The sequence below is a fragment of the Babylonia areolata genome, chromosome 11 (assembly GCF_041734735.1).
Source record: "Babylonia areolata isolate BAREFJ2019XMU chromosome 11, ASM4173473v1, whole genome shotgun sequence".
NCBI classification, from domain to species: Eukaryota; Metazoa; Mollusca; class Gastropoda; order Neogastropoda; family Buccinidae; genus Babylonia; species Babylonia areolata.
In genome coordinates this window covers 11604438-11620151 of record NC_134886.1, presented here as the reverse complement: position 1 = coordinate 11620151, position 15714 = coordinate 11604438, and the positions used below count along the sequence as shown (strand labels likewise).

The 15714-nt window shown below is 45.7% G+C and overlaps 1 protein-coding gene across 1 annotated transcript in view; it reads left to right on the top strand.

Moving 5' to 3' along the window:
* LOC143287141 (multidrug resistance-associated protein 1-like) overlaps window positions 1-15714 on the top strand; it is a 96604-nt gene that overhangs the window by 45978 nt on the left and 34912 nt on the right. The window contains exons 12-16 of the mRNA XM_076595086.1: window positions 1763-1894; window positions 4538-4726; window positions 5005-5142; window positions 5926-6072; window positions 8615-8699. Of these exons, the coding sequence (XP_076451201.1) occupies window positions 1763-1894; window positions 4538-4726; window positions 5005-5142; window positions 5926-6072; window positions 8615-8699 (691 nt within the window). The remainder of the gene's footprint in view (window positions 1-1762; window positions 1895-4537; window positions 4727-5004; window positions 5143-5925; window positions 6073-8614; window positions 8700-15714) is intronic.

Here is a 15714-nt window from a genome sequence, read left to right as displayed (position 1 = left end):
ACGGTGAATAAACTTCAAGTTTGTGAGGCTACAGCTGTCCCATAAAGTTGATGCATAATCGATTACTGGCAGAATATGTGCACAGAAAAAGAGCTTTCGTGAATGAACATTAAGGATCTTTTTTTTTTTTTTTTTTTTGTTAGTTGAAGTATTCTATTTGAGAGACGTTTACTTAAGCACTTCGTATGATCAGTCCAAGATAGATCTTTATCAATAATGACACCCAGAATTTTATGTGAATCTACCTCTTCAATTTTATTGACGCCTAGGAATAGTGGTTTGAAGTTATGTTTCATTTTTTGTCTTTTTTGTCGTGCACATACATACATGCACTTCGTTTTTTGAGCATTCAAGGACATGTGATTCAATTGTGTCCAGTCATTAAGTTTCTGAATATCATCTCGGAGTTCATTAGTTAGTTTACTGGCGTCTGAATTGCTTGAATGTAATGATGTGTCATCTGCAAACATTTCACATTTAGATTTCATATAACAAGGTAAGTCATTAACATAAGTGGAGAATAAAATTGGTCCTAAGATGGATCCCTGTGGTACTCCATGATTAATAGATGTAAAATTTGAGGTTTGATTATTTATTGCTATTAACTGCTTCCTATCAGAAAGAAAAGATTGTATAAGGTGAATATACTCTGGTGGTAATTTATAAGCTTCTAATTTACGTAGTAACAAGGAGTGATTGATTACATCAAAAGCTTTTTCAAAATCTATGAAAAGGAGACCTGTGAATTTATTTTCATTTATGTTATGTAGAAGACTGTCAGTGAGTTGTATGAGGGCTGTATGACAAGAATGATTTTTACGGAAACCAGACTGGTCTTCATGTGTGTGTGTGTGTGTGTGCGCGCGCGCGCATGCGTGTGTGTGTTGTTGTTGTTGGTGGTGGTGGTGGTGGTGTGTGTGTGTGTGTTGGGGGATTGGGGGGGTGCATGCGTGCGTGCGTTCATTTGCCTGTCTGTGAGTCTGTCCGTCCGAATCTCTTTCTCTCTCTGTCTCTGTCTCTGTCTCTCTCTCTGTCTCTCTCTCTCTCTCTCTCTCTCTCTATATATATATATATATATATATATATATCTTTCTCTCTCAATCTCTCTTTCGTAATCCCATTTCTCTCCCTCTCATTTTCTCGTTATCTTTTTTTTCTCCAGTCTCGGGGGATACAGAAAGGATATGTGACTGACAGTAAATGGTAAAGGTTTCGGAACGTACTTTCCATTGAAGTGACAGGTTACGGCGGTTGGCGATAGACAGTGGAAATATAAAGCCACCAGAGGACTGACAAGTTTGGGCGACATCGTCACGCTGTCTGTCATGGACTGGAGACACGGCTGACTGGGATTTTGAAAGCCTCTTTTTACATTTGTACATATATGTGTGGTGGTTTAAATTTTCACTTGGCCGACAGCACTTAGTGCCTTGTAAAGTATATTGATAACGAAATTAAAGAATAACGAGGCTAGGAATAAAGATTAATAAACAGGAAAGACTGGTAACCCTTTTCATGGACAAGGAGAGAGTTACGACTCTTTACTGTTTGTTATAGTGATGACGTTTGGCCGAGAGAGTGGGGATGTAACTTGGCCAAGACACTCTCCACTATAATCAAATTCTGACCCAGATAGTTAGGACAGCAGTTGCCTCTTCTGCTGTTCTGATGGTCATAATCGGGCACGACTGACTATCATACATACAGACATTGCGCCCGTCACGTCGGAGTGCATGGTGTCCATGAACGATGCATGTTGCAGTCTCTACGGCTGAATGTTGAGGGGCAGCAGTCGGGGACGGTGGGGGAGGTGGTGAACCTGATGTCCGTGGACTGTCAGAACGTGCAGAATGCCATGAGTTACACCTTCATGGTCTGGTCCATTCCTCTGCAGGTGAGTTTAGTGTGTGTGTGTGTGTGTGTGTGTGTAGTCTTCAGTTTAACGTCTTCCACTTAAAGTGACATTAGACATGTGTGTGTGCGTGTGTGTGTGTGTGTGCGAGCGTGCGTGCGTGCGTGTGAATGCGTATGTGTACGCGTGCAGTGTGTGTTTGTGAGTGTGTGTGTGTGTGTGTGTGTGTGGCTGGGTGGTGCGAGGGGGAAGGGGGTGGATGTGTTTGTGAGAGAATGAGGGGTGGGGGTGTCACATCGTATCTTTGTCCCCAGTCGATGTCAGTAGCTTCCTTAATTAAAAGGAATACTTTTATACCTATTACCAAAAAAGCAGAGCTCTGAGTTGATTAATATCGTTCACCAGGACTCCTCATAAATGGTACTGGTAGACTGAAACCTTTTTTGAAATTCCGACACTGAGGAAGAATGTGCAACTGACTGAGAAGACTCGGAAACTGGGAAGATGGTTGGGGAGAGATTCCGGACAAGTCTCTGCAGGGAACTAGCATTTTATATTTTCATGAATATTTCTTTTTGTAATTTATACACATTGAATGTTTGCAAATGCTGGTACGTTTATCAACACAATAAACGGTGGTGAATTTTGACATCAGAGATGATTATTTTATCAACACACACACGTTGAACGCCTGGCAAATGTTATCAACACACATACGTTGAATGCCTGGCAGATGTTATCAACACACACACACACAAACGTTGAATGCCTGGCAAATGTTATCAACACACATACGTTGAATGCTTGGCAAATGTTATCAACACACAGAGACGTTGAATGCCTGGCAAATGTTATCAACACACAGAGACGTTGAATGCCTGGCAAATGTTATCAACACACACACACACACACACACACACACACACACACACAAATGTTGAATGCCTGGCAAATGTTATCAACACACAGAGACGTTGAATGCCTGGCAAATGTTATCAACACACAGAGACGTTGAATGCTTGGCAAATGTTATCAACACTGGTGGTGGTGTGTCCATCGAGATCGATGATGACCATCGTTGTCATCCAGATGCGGGATGGGGGATGGGGGGAGGGTGGTGGTGGGGTGGGGGGAAGGATGCTCATGAATCTATCTGTGAGTGCGCAGATGGCTGAATAGTCCAATCTGCGCACGAAATGTTCGCTGACAGTTGGGGCAGACAAAGACAGGCATATCATTGTCAGGGAGCTTGTTTGCCCATGACTTTCTGGCCTGCCTCTTCTGAACAGCTGCAGCAGTCCTGTTGGCCTCGCACAACTTGGCGCCTTTGTGCACAGCAGCGCGCCATTTGTTACGGTCCACTGCAGATTCCTCCCAGGAGTCAGGGTTGATATCAAACGCTTTCAGAGAGACTTTCAGAGTATCTCTAAAGCGCTTCTTCTGACCTCCGTGTGATCTCTTCCCTTGTTGCAGCTCGCCAGCGAAGCTGGGACTGCATCAGGATGGTGAAGATGCTGAGAAGGGTGGCTTTTGCGAGCACCTCTGTGTCTGGGGTCCTGTCTTGCCACTTGATGTTCAGTAGCTTCCTGAGGCATGTTGTGTGGAAGTGGTTCAGCTTCTTGGCATGTCGTTGGTACACTGTCCAAGTTTCGCAGCCGTACAGTAGTGTGGGGAGAACTACTGCTCTGTAGACCTTTAGCTTGGTCTCAAGACTAATGCCTCTTCTGTTCCAGACATTTGCATTGAGTCTACCAAAAGTTGCACTTGCTCTTGAAATCCTGACATTCACTTCATCGTCGATGGTCGCATTTCGTGACAGTGTGCTGCCAAGGTATGTGAACCGCTCCACCGCACTGAGTCTCTGACCGTTGACTGTGATGTTGGGCTCAACGTAGGGTTTCCCTGGGGCTGGCTGATGGAGAACTTCAGTTTTCCTCGTGCTGATGGTAAGGCCGAAGTTCCTGCTGGCAGTGGCAAACTTGTCGACGCTGAGTTGCATGTCAGCTTCAGATCCAGCGTTGAGGGCACAGTCATCAGCAAACAAAAAGTCTCTGATGATGTCTGTCATGACCTTCGTTTTTGCTTGAAGCCTTCTGAGATTAAACAGCTTGCCATCTGTTCGGTACTTTAGGCCGATTCCAACATCGCCATCTCTGAAGGCATCAGTAAGCATTGCAGAGAACATGAGGCTGAACAGCGTTGGAGCCAGGACGCAGCCTTGCTTGACACCATTTGTGACAGCAAAAGGAGCAGATGTTTCGCCATTGTCCTGGACTCGAGCCTGCATGCCTTCATGGAATTGGCTGACCAAGGAAATAAATTTCCGAGGGCATCCGTACTTGGCCATGATCTTCCACAGTCCCTCTCTACTCACGGTGTCGAAGGCCTTAGTGAGGTCGACATAGGTGGAGAACAGATCAGCAGAGACGTTGAATGCCTGGCAAATGTTATCAACACACAGAGACGTTGAATGCCTGGGAAATGTTATCAACACACACACACACACACACACACACACACACACACACACAAATGTTGAATGCCTGGCAAATGTTAACAGCACACACAGACGCTGAATACCTGGCAAATGTTATCAACGCACACACACGTTGAATGCCTGACAAATGTTATCAACGCGCACACACGTTGAATGCCTGGCAATCCGTCTACCCTCTTGGTAACCAGGTGTCGATCGCCGTATACCTGCTGTGGGACACCCTGGGTGTGTCGGTGCTGGCTGGGGTGGCGCTGTTGGTGGTGCTAGTGCCTGTGAACGGGTACATGGCCTTCCAACAGCAACGTCTTCAGAAAGAGAACCTGGCCTGGAAGGACAGGCGGCTCAAGATGATGAACGAGATCGTGGATGGGATGAAGGTGGGAATGTGTGTGTGTGTGTGTGTGTGTGTGTGTGCGACGTGAAAAAAAAAAATCCACTGTGCACTTGTTTGTTGCAATGTCTAAGATAATGCTACTTTCCTTTTTTTTCTTTTTTTTCTTTTTCGTGTCGTATTTTTGTTTCCTGCGTCAGATCGGAGTAAAAAAGCCTGGTGATTCAAATTCACACACACACACACACACACTCTCTCTCTCTCTCTCTCTCTCTCTCTCTCTCTCTCTCTCTCTCTCTCACCCTGGTCCTTGCCTGTTGGCAGGTATTGAAGCTGTATGCCTGGGAGACGTCGTTCCAGCAGAGGGTTCTGTCCCTGAGGGAGAGAGAGATGGCCATCCTGAAGAACATGGCTCACCTCAATGCCTTCAGCATCTTCCTCTGGACCTGTGCTCCCTACCTGGTCAGATGGCTCTTCTTCTTGCTCTTCCTGTTGTTGTTATTATTGTTGTAGCTGTTGCTGTTGTTGTTGTTGCTGTTGTTATTGTTATTATTGTTTGTTGTTGTTGTTGCTTTCCTCGGCATTTGTTATTATTGTTGTTGCTGCTGTTGCTGTTGTTGTTGTTATCATTATTATTGTTATTGTTGTTGCTGTTGTACAAACCACATGCTCATTAAGTATACGCATAGACGTCCCAGCACATACATCTCAACAAACAAAAGCAGCATGCATGTGTATGAAATATGTTTAGCCCCAGTCTGTCAAAGGCATCAGTCAAGTATGTATATAATGTCATGCTTGTGTTACGCTTTTGTCAAATCTATATATTTGCGTTATTGTGTCTCTCTCTGTCTCTCTGTCTGTGTCTCTCTCTGTCTCTGTCTCTCTGTCTGTCTCTGTCTCTGTCTGTCTCTATCCTTCGTGAGCTCTCTCCTCAGTTTACTGGAGAATACCAACTTGCATGTTCCAGAGAATGACGTAACCATCATTAAAAACATGCCTTCTTTCTCATGTACATGATAATAGTGTGCAGTGCCGCTAGCATCAGTATTGATTATTGACGACTGTGATGCTGATGACGGCAACGACAACGATAATGATGATGACGACAGTTATCAACACCACCACGACAAAAATTCGACAACGATAAAGACGACAATGGCGACAACTAACACAACGACGATGACGACTATGACGACGACAAAAGAAGGGCCATGAAGCTAACGACTAACGGCGATGACGCAGGTAACGCTGACGACGTTCGCGACGTACGTGCTGAAGGACGATGACGCCAGGCTGGACGCCAACAAGGCGTTCGTCACGCTGTCTCTCTTTAACATCCTGCAGTTCCCCATCGCCTTTATTCCAGAGATGATCTCCTTCACCGCCAAGGTGTGGTGTTGTCATGTTTTGTCTTGTGTGGTACTGTGTTAAACTGAATTGAATTCTATTGTGTTGCATTACATTTTATTATGTTGATTTTTTCCCGATTTTTTTTTTTTTTTTTTTTTTTTGCGTTACAAATTTCCCTTTGTGAAATTCGGGATTCTTTTTTTTCTACCCCAACATCTGCACCGTGTCGGTGGCTTTACTCCCACGCCGCTCATTCCGAGTCCCCCAAACACAGCCACACCCGGGTTCGTCTGTCACAGTCCCAGCGTCGGCAGTCCACAGGGAATCATCGATGTTCGGTCGCCAGGAAGACACACATCAAGGAGACCCTGCACTGCTGCTGAGTCACTTCGTTGTGTTCGGTAGTGCCTGTTCTGATTTAACGTACTTAGGACACCACCTACTTAGCCCCATACTAACGATAGTAATGTCTTAGTCGCGGAGCCAGACTGAGTGAGCGTCTCCCCCAGAGTGGAGACCGCCACCACGTCCCTCCAACGGCAGTCCCTCATGAATCCGCCCGATAAGACTTACCACAAGCGCGGGAGTGGAGGGGTATTGAAACTGAGGTCACCATGAGAGCGGGGCATGAAAGGACACATAATTTGGGGCATTTTAAAAATTGATGATGAAGAAGGAGGAGGAGGATACTGATGGTGACGATGCTGCTATGGAGGTCCATTTAAGTCTGGGACTACATGACAAGGCTGTACTCTACGCTAACTGTCATAATGATATCCCGGCGTCAACCAGGCCCGAGAGATAAGACACTTGCAGTGTTGGTCAGGAAATTAGAGCAACACACCCAAAAACGCATCCATGAAGTGGATGATACTCGACTGTGTGGTCCCAGTCTTCCCATTTAGGCCCATAGCATATTCAACTCTGGGTAGGAGACGACCGCGGGCCGCAAGCCCACCTCCGCTGGGATTCGAACCCGCGTCTTCCCAACCGTCAGTCCGCGACGCTAACCATTTCACCACGGCGGAGTCTCCCCCGGGTAAAGCGCGTCGACCTGTTTGCAGGTGTTCGGGTTTTTTTCTTTCTTTGTTTTGTTTTGTTTTTTGTGGTGGGAGTACTATCATTGTGGGTTTGCAACATAATTTTGCTAAGGACAACTCCCTTGTTGCCGCGGTTTCTTTTACGCACGCTGAGTGTATGCTGCGCACGGGACTTCGTCTCATCCGATTGACTAGCGTGAAGACCACCACTCAAGGTCTAGTGTGGGGGAAGAAGATTCTGGGGAGTGTGGAACTCGATACCGCAATTATTTCAATACCTTACGCCCAGATTCTCTCGCGTTTCAAATAGGCCACCCCTCCACTGATCCTCTGTGTGTGTGTGTGCGCGCGCGCGCGCAACTGAAGCCTGGCTGAACGACACAGAAAACGAATGATGAGCGCCTGAAGTCAGCTCTCAGTGGGCTGTGCCCAGTCTGGCAGCCTGTCGTGTTGTAACTCCGTGTTTGTGAAGCGCTAAGCCCCGAAACAGAACTGGCGAAAACACTTGGTAAAAATACCTTTCTCACTCGAACAAACAATGACACAATACAAAATGTCTTGGCTGTTTCAACTGCTTTACGAGAGCTTGGGATTCACCAGACCGTTAGAGTTACCGAGTTCAAGGTTCCCAATTCCCTTCAATAGCCTTGGGATCAGCGCACAAATATTCAAATTCAGGGCTCGGCAGAGGAAACACGACCCTGAACTTTGATAAGTGACACGCCTGGCTGACTGCCGTGGGAAGGGGAAGTTAAAAGTTTTTTGTATTTGTGGAAAGTCTTTGCTGTTGCTTTGAGAAAGGCTGAGTGGAGTCGCTGTTATTTCATTCGATGGAATAACGCACTCCATGTTGATGCAGTCCCTTCGGTACAGTTAACAAAATACGGGTTCTTGAATTGCCCGGTTTACCAATGATTATTATCATCAAAATGTCTGTTTGCATTAACACTAAATATGTGTTTAAAGCGTGTAGACATTCAGGCTGTTAGCTGAGGTTTGCGTCATGAACGATTGTTTGTTGGTCTGTTGTACTGCACTGGTCACACATTGGTCACGTCTCTACCCTCTGATGATTTGTCTGTCTGTCTGTCTGCCAGTCTCTCTGTCTGTCCACCGGCTACCCTGTATTCTCTCTCTCTCTCTCTCTCTCTCTCTCTCTCTCTCTCTCTCTCTTATCTTCCTACTATCTCTCTCTGCCCACTCTCTCCCTACCTCTTGCTCTCCCTTTCACCCCACTACTCCCTCTCTCTCTCATTTTTTTCCTCTCTCCTCACTCTTCCCTCCTCTCTCTCTCCCCTTTTTGACTTTCCCTCCATCTTTGCCATCCACCCACCGTCCTTTTTCTCACCATTTCCTCGCACCACTAATAATTGCAAAAAGCCATGTGACAAAGGCATCAGTGATTTGTTGTTGTTTGTTCCGTCTTTGGGTTTACTCTTTTTTTTTCTTCTTTTTTTTTCTTTTTTTTTTGTTACATAAGAACATCATCCCGATGAATACATAGTCATTGTCAGTCAGTGATTATCCCCCTTTCCCGCCAGGCGGCGGTGTCCATCCGACGCATCGAGAAGTTCCTGAAAGAGGGTGAGCAGGATCCGGACACGGTGCTGAGAACTGACAACGCTGGTGAGGCTGGCTGCACGTGTGTGTCTGTGTGTATGTCTGTGTCTCTGTGTGCGTGTGGTTGTGTGAGTCTGTGTAAGTGTGTGTGTGCGTGTGTGTGTGTGTGTGTGTGTGTGTGTGTGTAAGTGCGCGCGTGTGTGCGTGTGTGTAAACAGAAATGAAAGAGCACATCAAGGAGGTCAAAACGTGTCACGTTGTTGCGAGATATGCACACAGCCGTCTTTTCGCGTTCACCTCTATCTTTAAAACCACACACACACACACACACACACACACACGACCAGCGTGTCTAAAGGTCAGGCGTGAGGACCACACCTTCCCGTCCCTGACCACACATACCCCCTTAAAGCCCACCCCATACAGACACCCCCCCCCCCCTTAAAGCCCACCCCATACAGACACACACACCCCTTAAAGCCCACCCCATACAGACACCCCCCCCCCCCTTAAAGCCCACCCCATACAGACCCCCCCCCCCCTTAAGGCCCACCCCATACAGACCCCCCCCCCTTAAAGCCCGCCCCATACAGACACACCCCCCCCCTTAAAGCCCACCCCATACAGACACCCCACCCCCCCTTAAAGCCCACCCCATACAGACACACCCCCCCCCTTAAAGCCCACCCCATACAGACACCCCCCCTTAAAGCCCACCCCATACAGACCCCCCCCCCCCCTTAAAGCCCACCCCATACAGACACCCCCCCCCTTAAAGCCCACCCCATACAGACATACCCCCCCCTTAAAGCCCACCCCATACAGACACCCCCCCCCCTCCTTAAAGCCCACCCCATACAGACACACACACCCTTAAAGCCCACCCCATACAGACACCCCCCCCCCCCTTAAAGCCCACCCCATACAGACCCCCCCCACCCCCTTAAAGCCCACCCCATACAGACACACACACCCCCCTTAAAGCCCACCCCATACAGACACACACACACCCCTTAAAGCCCACCCCATACAGACACACACACACCCTTAAAGCCCACCCCATACAGTCACCCCCCCCCTTAAAGCCCACCCCATACAGACACACACCCCCATTAAAGCCCACCCCATACAGACACCACCACCCCCCTTAAAGCCCACCCCATACAGACACCCCACCCCCCCTTAAAGCCCACCCCATACAGACACCCCCCCCTTAACGCCCACCCCATACAGACCCCCCCCCCCCTTAAAGCCCACCCCATACAGACACACACACCCCTTAAAGCCCACCCCATACAGACACCCCCCCCCCCCCTTAAAGCCCACCCCATACAGACACACACACCCCTTAAAGCCCACCCCATACAGACACCCCCCCACACCCCCCTTAAAGCCCACCACATACAGACACCCCCCCCCCCTCATCGCCCACCCTATTCAGACACCTCTTTAAGATCCTGGTCAGCTTACAGTATGTTTGGACACGTCCATAGTTCCTCTGACACGCTCCAGTAACGCGCACAGGTTCGCTGATCCCTTGTATTTACATTGCGGATAAGCATTGTCGGCGTTCCGCCTGAACGCGCACAGGTCAAAGAAGTGCGGGTGATCATGCAGTTTATCATCAGTGAGTGGTAGTTTTCAAGTTCATGCTGAGTTCGTGGCTTCTCATGCGTGTGCAAATACACGCAACACCCGCGAACGTGCGTGCGTGCACACACACACACACGCACACGCACACACATCAATATAAATACTATGATAATTTGAATGCACCAATATCGATTCATGGGGCGGAAGTATGGTTACCTTACAAATCAAATCCAACAATTATTTCGATGAAACGCATCATTTTACCGACTGCTTGTCAAGAAAACATGAAAACCTGCACATGAAATCATGTAAGCAAATATTTGGAGTATACAAAAAATATGTTGTTCATCTTGTGTTCGATTGAACTTGGCTGATTCCCAGTCTTTGAAAATGATATGCCCAAGAATTACATATTACTCGCAATACAATTACCAGACACTTATCTCATCAACAAAATATATAAATCTATGTATCAACAAGAGAATACAACTTATTGGTTGATGATACATGGGCCATGATCACATTTGAAAAAAAAAAATTCACATTCAGCTTACACAGACTAAAGTTTGTGATATACCAGTAGTTAACAAAATGATATCATTGTTGAATATTGCAAAAATAAACAAAATCATCAAAGCTGAAATTTACAATTCCTTTGTCACATATTACAAAACTGAAACATATTTTTTGTTGTCTCGTTCGTCATTTATCAGATGGATTCCCCCGTCTCCTCGACAAAGGCGACAGTACGTCGCAGGTCCTCCAGTCCTCCGTAGAGCTTCCGGGCCGCTGGAATTGGGTCGGGCCAGGTTTTCTCTCGGAGCGCTTGGTGGAGCGGGCAGGACTGCAGCAGGTGTTCTGTTGTCTGGCTGCCTGTTCTGCAGGGGCACTGCTCTGTGTCGCCGATACGGAGTTCCGTGTATAGGTGGTGTTTCAGGCGGTTGTGGCCTGTCCTGAGCCTGAAAAGGGCGACCTGCTCTCGACGAGTCAGCAGGTAGTACGGGTCTGCTCTGTTGTGGCGTGGATGCTGCTGCATCCACTTGTTCTGCAGCTTGGCCTTAATGATGGTCCTGGATTCAGAGTAGCTGGTAGACCTGTCCATCTGCTCTTTCGTAGTGCCTTCCTTTGCCAGGGAGTCAGCAGTCTCAGAACTCTTTGGGGAACTGGGTGTGGAGGTGTTCAAGGGTGAGGGACTTTCTTTCAGGGCCGCTTTGAGAATCTTTGGGGCCAACACCACTGCACTGGATGAGGGGTTCCTTCGCTCCAGGCAGGGACGGCAAGACACCGGGGTATCACTTTGGGGGCATGGTCAAGGATATCCTGATGTTGCCGTTCTAGGATCCTGCTCTGGTGTACGAAGCTCCCTCTCTTCAGCCGTCCTTTTGTTGGCTGTATGATTTTCGGCCATTTGCAGTTTTCCTCTGACTCCGAAGCCCGGCTCCTCGCAGCGGGACGGGATGACCACCTGTAGCATGGGGTGGGCCCTTTAGAGGCACAGGGCCTGGCACTCTACTAGACCAGTGGGACTCCACTGGTAGAGCACCATCTCGAAAAGATTTGAAGTTGGTTTCTTGTCTTAAGACGTATAAGTACAAGTTAAATAGGAGAGCATTAGAACTCGTGTACAAATCATTCATATTACCACATTTTGACTATGTTTGGGATAATTGCACAGATGCACAATCAGATTCTCTGGAAAATTTACAGCTTGAAGCATTAAGAACCATAACTGGAGCTGTTCGTGAGACAAGTCACCAAAAAAATATACCAGGAATCAGGGTTCTGTACACTTAAGGAAAGAAGGAAAAGACACAAACTTGTGCATTATTTCAAGATGGTTAACGGTCTATGCCCTAATTACCTAAATGATCTTGTTCCTGGTCTTGTTTCAGACAATAACCCTTACCATAGACGCAGGTCATTGGAACGCACCGTACCAAGATTTCACACCGAACTCTATCGGAAATCACTCATACCATCAACTACTTATCTCTGGAATTCCCTACCTGATTATGTTAAAACCAGCAATTCCTTAAGCCAGCTTAAACATTACCTGTGTGCTAACGATGCTGTAGAGCCTAGCTATTATTACTTTGGTAAACGGAAGGAACAAATCATTCACTGTCGACTTCGTCTAGGGATTAGTGACTTAAGATATGTTCAACAGACATTTAATAAACGACCCACTATGTGCTTGTGGCATTGCAAGCGAAACTGCTGAACATTATTTATTGTTTTGTCAAGACTTTAATATGGCTCGGGCAAACACAATCTTAAATTTATCTCCAAACTACATTCATGTTAAAACTCTGTTGCATGGAGATCCTGTTCTCCAAAATCATACAAATATATTCGTATTTCAAACTGTTCACCAGTTTATCTCCGATTCAAATAGATTTTAGCTTCGAAAGTATTGTGAAGAAATGGTACAACATGATTCTATTCGTAAAATATATGTTGGATTTATTTGACTGACCAAATACTCAAAGTTGAATGGATTGGCCAATGATCTGTCAGAATTTCTCCTCTCCCCTCTGTTCCCCCTCCCCCACCACCTTTCCCACCATTCTTCTAAAGTTTCTTCTTTTTTTTCTTTCTTCGTGTTTCTCTTTCTATCAGGCCGATTACTCTGGTGATAATAGATTTAATCTCATGTTAATATAATATTGATATTAGCATTATTTTACTATATTATGTACTGTATGTTTATTTGTTTTATTTCATTATTTCGTTACTGACTGTTTATGAATGTTATTTGATACAATTGAGAATATGGTTCACCAGCCGTCATGATAGAATTGAAGTGCAACGTTGTGAGCACAGTATAAGCTTTAAGCTTGTTGGTGCTCTTTTGTCATTCATTGCATTGTAATCATGTATATTGTTGAATAATTAAAGATTATTTAAACCAAAAGATTCGAGGTTTTCCGTCCATGACGTAGATGCGTTGTACTGCCATTACGCGCCAGGGGCCCAGTACATCCGTCTTCCGCGTTGGTTTTCTTGTCCGAGTTTCCCTCTCGTAGGCAACTTGCCAACCAAGGCTTAAGAGCATCCCCTACCCCGGTTTGTTTCTCCGAGGTTTTCCTTCCCCGGGGCTAGAGGTTTTATGTGCCTCTTACTCACATGATGAACAGTGCCACCTGTTACCCCACCCCGTCCTGGTAGAAACATCACTATTTGATCCGGGACTGCTTATTCAACCAGGCAAGCCTGACTTATATCGCAGATAACCCTCATATCTGGGGGCCGTTCCCCTATCTGCCACATGGGGACCCGCCGGGTTGGGGATAGTCGCCCCGCCCGGAAACATATTTAAATATCTTAGATACAACACATACAAGCTTTAACAAAAGGATAAGCGCGCATGGCCTGAAAATTGAAAGTGGTAGCTACTTACCAGAAGACGGATTTTGTACCAGTTGTGAAGAATTGGAAGCTGAAATCCATCTACTATGTCATTGTTTCAAATTGAACACTACTGGAGAACATTTTAAGTCATGTACAAGAATCTAATGACACAGGTAATGTTCCCAGTCAGTTGATGCCAGTAAGCGATGCACAACCAAGATTGGGGAAATTTGTGTTTGAATGCTGTACTTACATATGGCGTCAACTATTCTATTATTCATTTGCATGTGTGTACCTCGCGTCTTTTTAACCTTAATGTTTCATGACAAATAGAATACATTCCATTCTGTTCCATTCACACACACACACACACACACGCGCGCGCGCGCGCGCACGCACGCACGCACGCACGCACGCACGCACGCACGCACGCACGCACGCACGCACGCGCACACACACACACACACACACACACACACACACATGCAGACTCACAAACGTTTATAAAAGCGCGCGTTGTGCGTAAAACACGCGTGAGCCAAAAACAGATAATTTTCAGGTCATTCAGCTCAACTCTTCACACTTAGGCCACTGGCTGTCCACATTACCAAGGAAAGCACGTCTTTACAGTGATTTAGAATAAGTAAAAAGGAGAAGAAAGAAGAGAAAATTATATTTTTTCGCTCACGGACGTGCTTGCACAGGCGTCTCTGAGCTGTTGATGCCCAACCGTGTTTTTTGTGCTTTTGTTTTTTTTGTTTGTTTTTTTTATGTGTGTATGTGTTTGTTTGTTTGTTGTTGTTGTTGTTGTTGTTTTTTTGGGGGGGTCAGTTTAGTTCCAGACAATTAAACAAGGCACCTTTTTCTCCTTTGCTCAAAACCGTGAAGACGCCAGAACACAGTGACAAATCTGGGCTCGATCAAATAAATAATGTAGGTGTTGTGACCTTCTTCTTCTTCATTTTTGTTTTTTTGTTTTTGTTTTTGGTTTTTTTTGTGTGTGTTTTTTTATTTTTTATCTTATTTCATTTTATTTATCTATTTTCATGTTTTCAGTCATTAAATGGGCAGAATTGTAAAAAAGCCTTTATTCTGCCTAATTCTTTACCCGTTAAAGATTCAATCAATTAATCAATCTTCTTCTTCTTCCTCAACTCTGCGAAGAGTCATTGGAATGCTGCATAGAACTGTTCTCCAGGTGTGCCGGTTTTGTGTCAAAGACTGGGTCTCTGCACATGGTTTTCCTGTCCATTCTGCAATGTTCTCAGTCCATTGTTCTTGTTTTTTGTCTTCCATTCTGTCTCTCTCCCTCGACAGTTCGTTGGGATTGTTTTAGCAAGACCATACCAGTGTAGATTTCTTTTCTGAATGTGCCACTTGATGGTTTGGCCACTTGGTCAATACGATCAGTGAGTTTCGGTAGTTTCGGTAGCTCAAGGAGGCGTCACTGCGTTCGGACAAATCCATATACGCTACACCACATCTGCCAAGCAGATGCCTGACCAGCAGCGTAAACCAACGCGCTTAGTCAGGCCTTGAGAAGAAAAAAAGTATATATATATATATATATATATATATATATATAACCTTACATCAATAAATAAATAAATAAATAATAATTATGATATAAAAAAGGCAGTAGTAATGAAAATAATAATAAAATAATAATAATAATAATAATAAATAAATAAAACAACGATGATAAATAAGCAAATAAATGTAAAACATGAAGACACACATTCACACATACACCCACACATGCATAACAGATATGCACCAAACACGCAGTTTCACAGATATGAAAGCACAGTCAAATACATATAAACGTACATGAGCTCCAACACACACACACACACACACACACACACACACACACACCCCACATTACCCTGCACCTCCTCTACCCCCCTCCTCCACACACTCATTTCTAGTCTATGTATCGCAGCTTCCACGGCACACACACACACACACACACACACACACACACACACACACACACACACACACACACACACACACACACACACACACACACACACACACACACACACACACACACACACACACAGATGAACGCTTACTTGTACAAGCACACACACACACGCCCATATCTCCCACCCCCAACCCCCCACACATA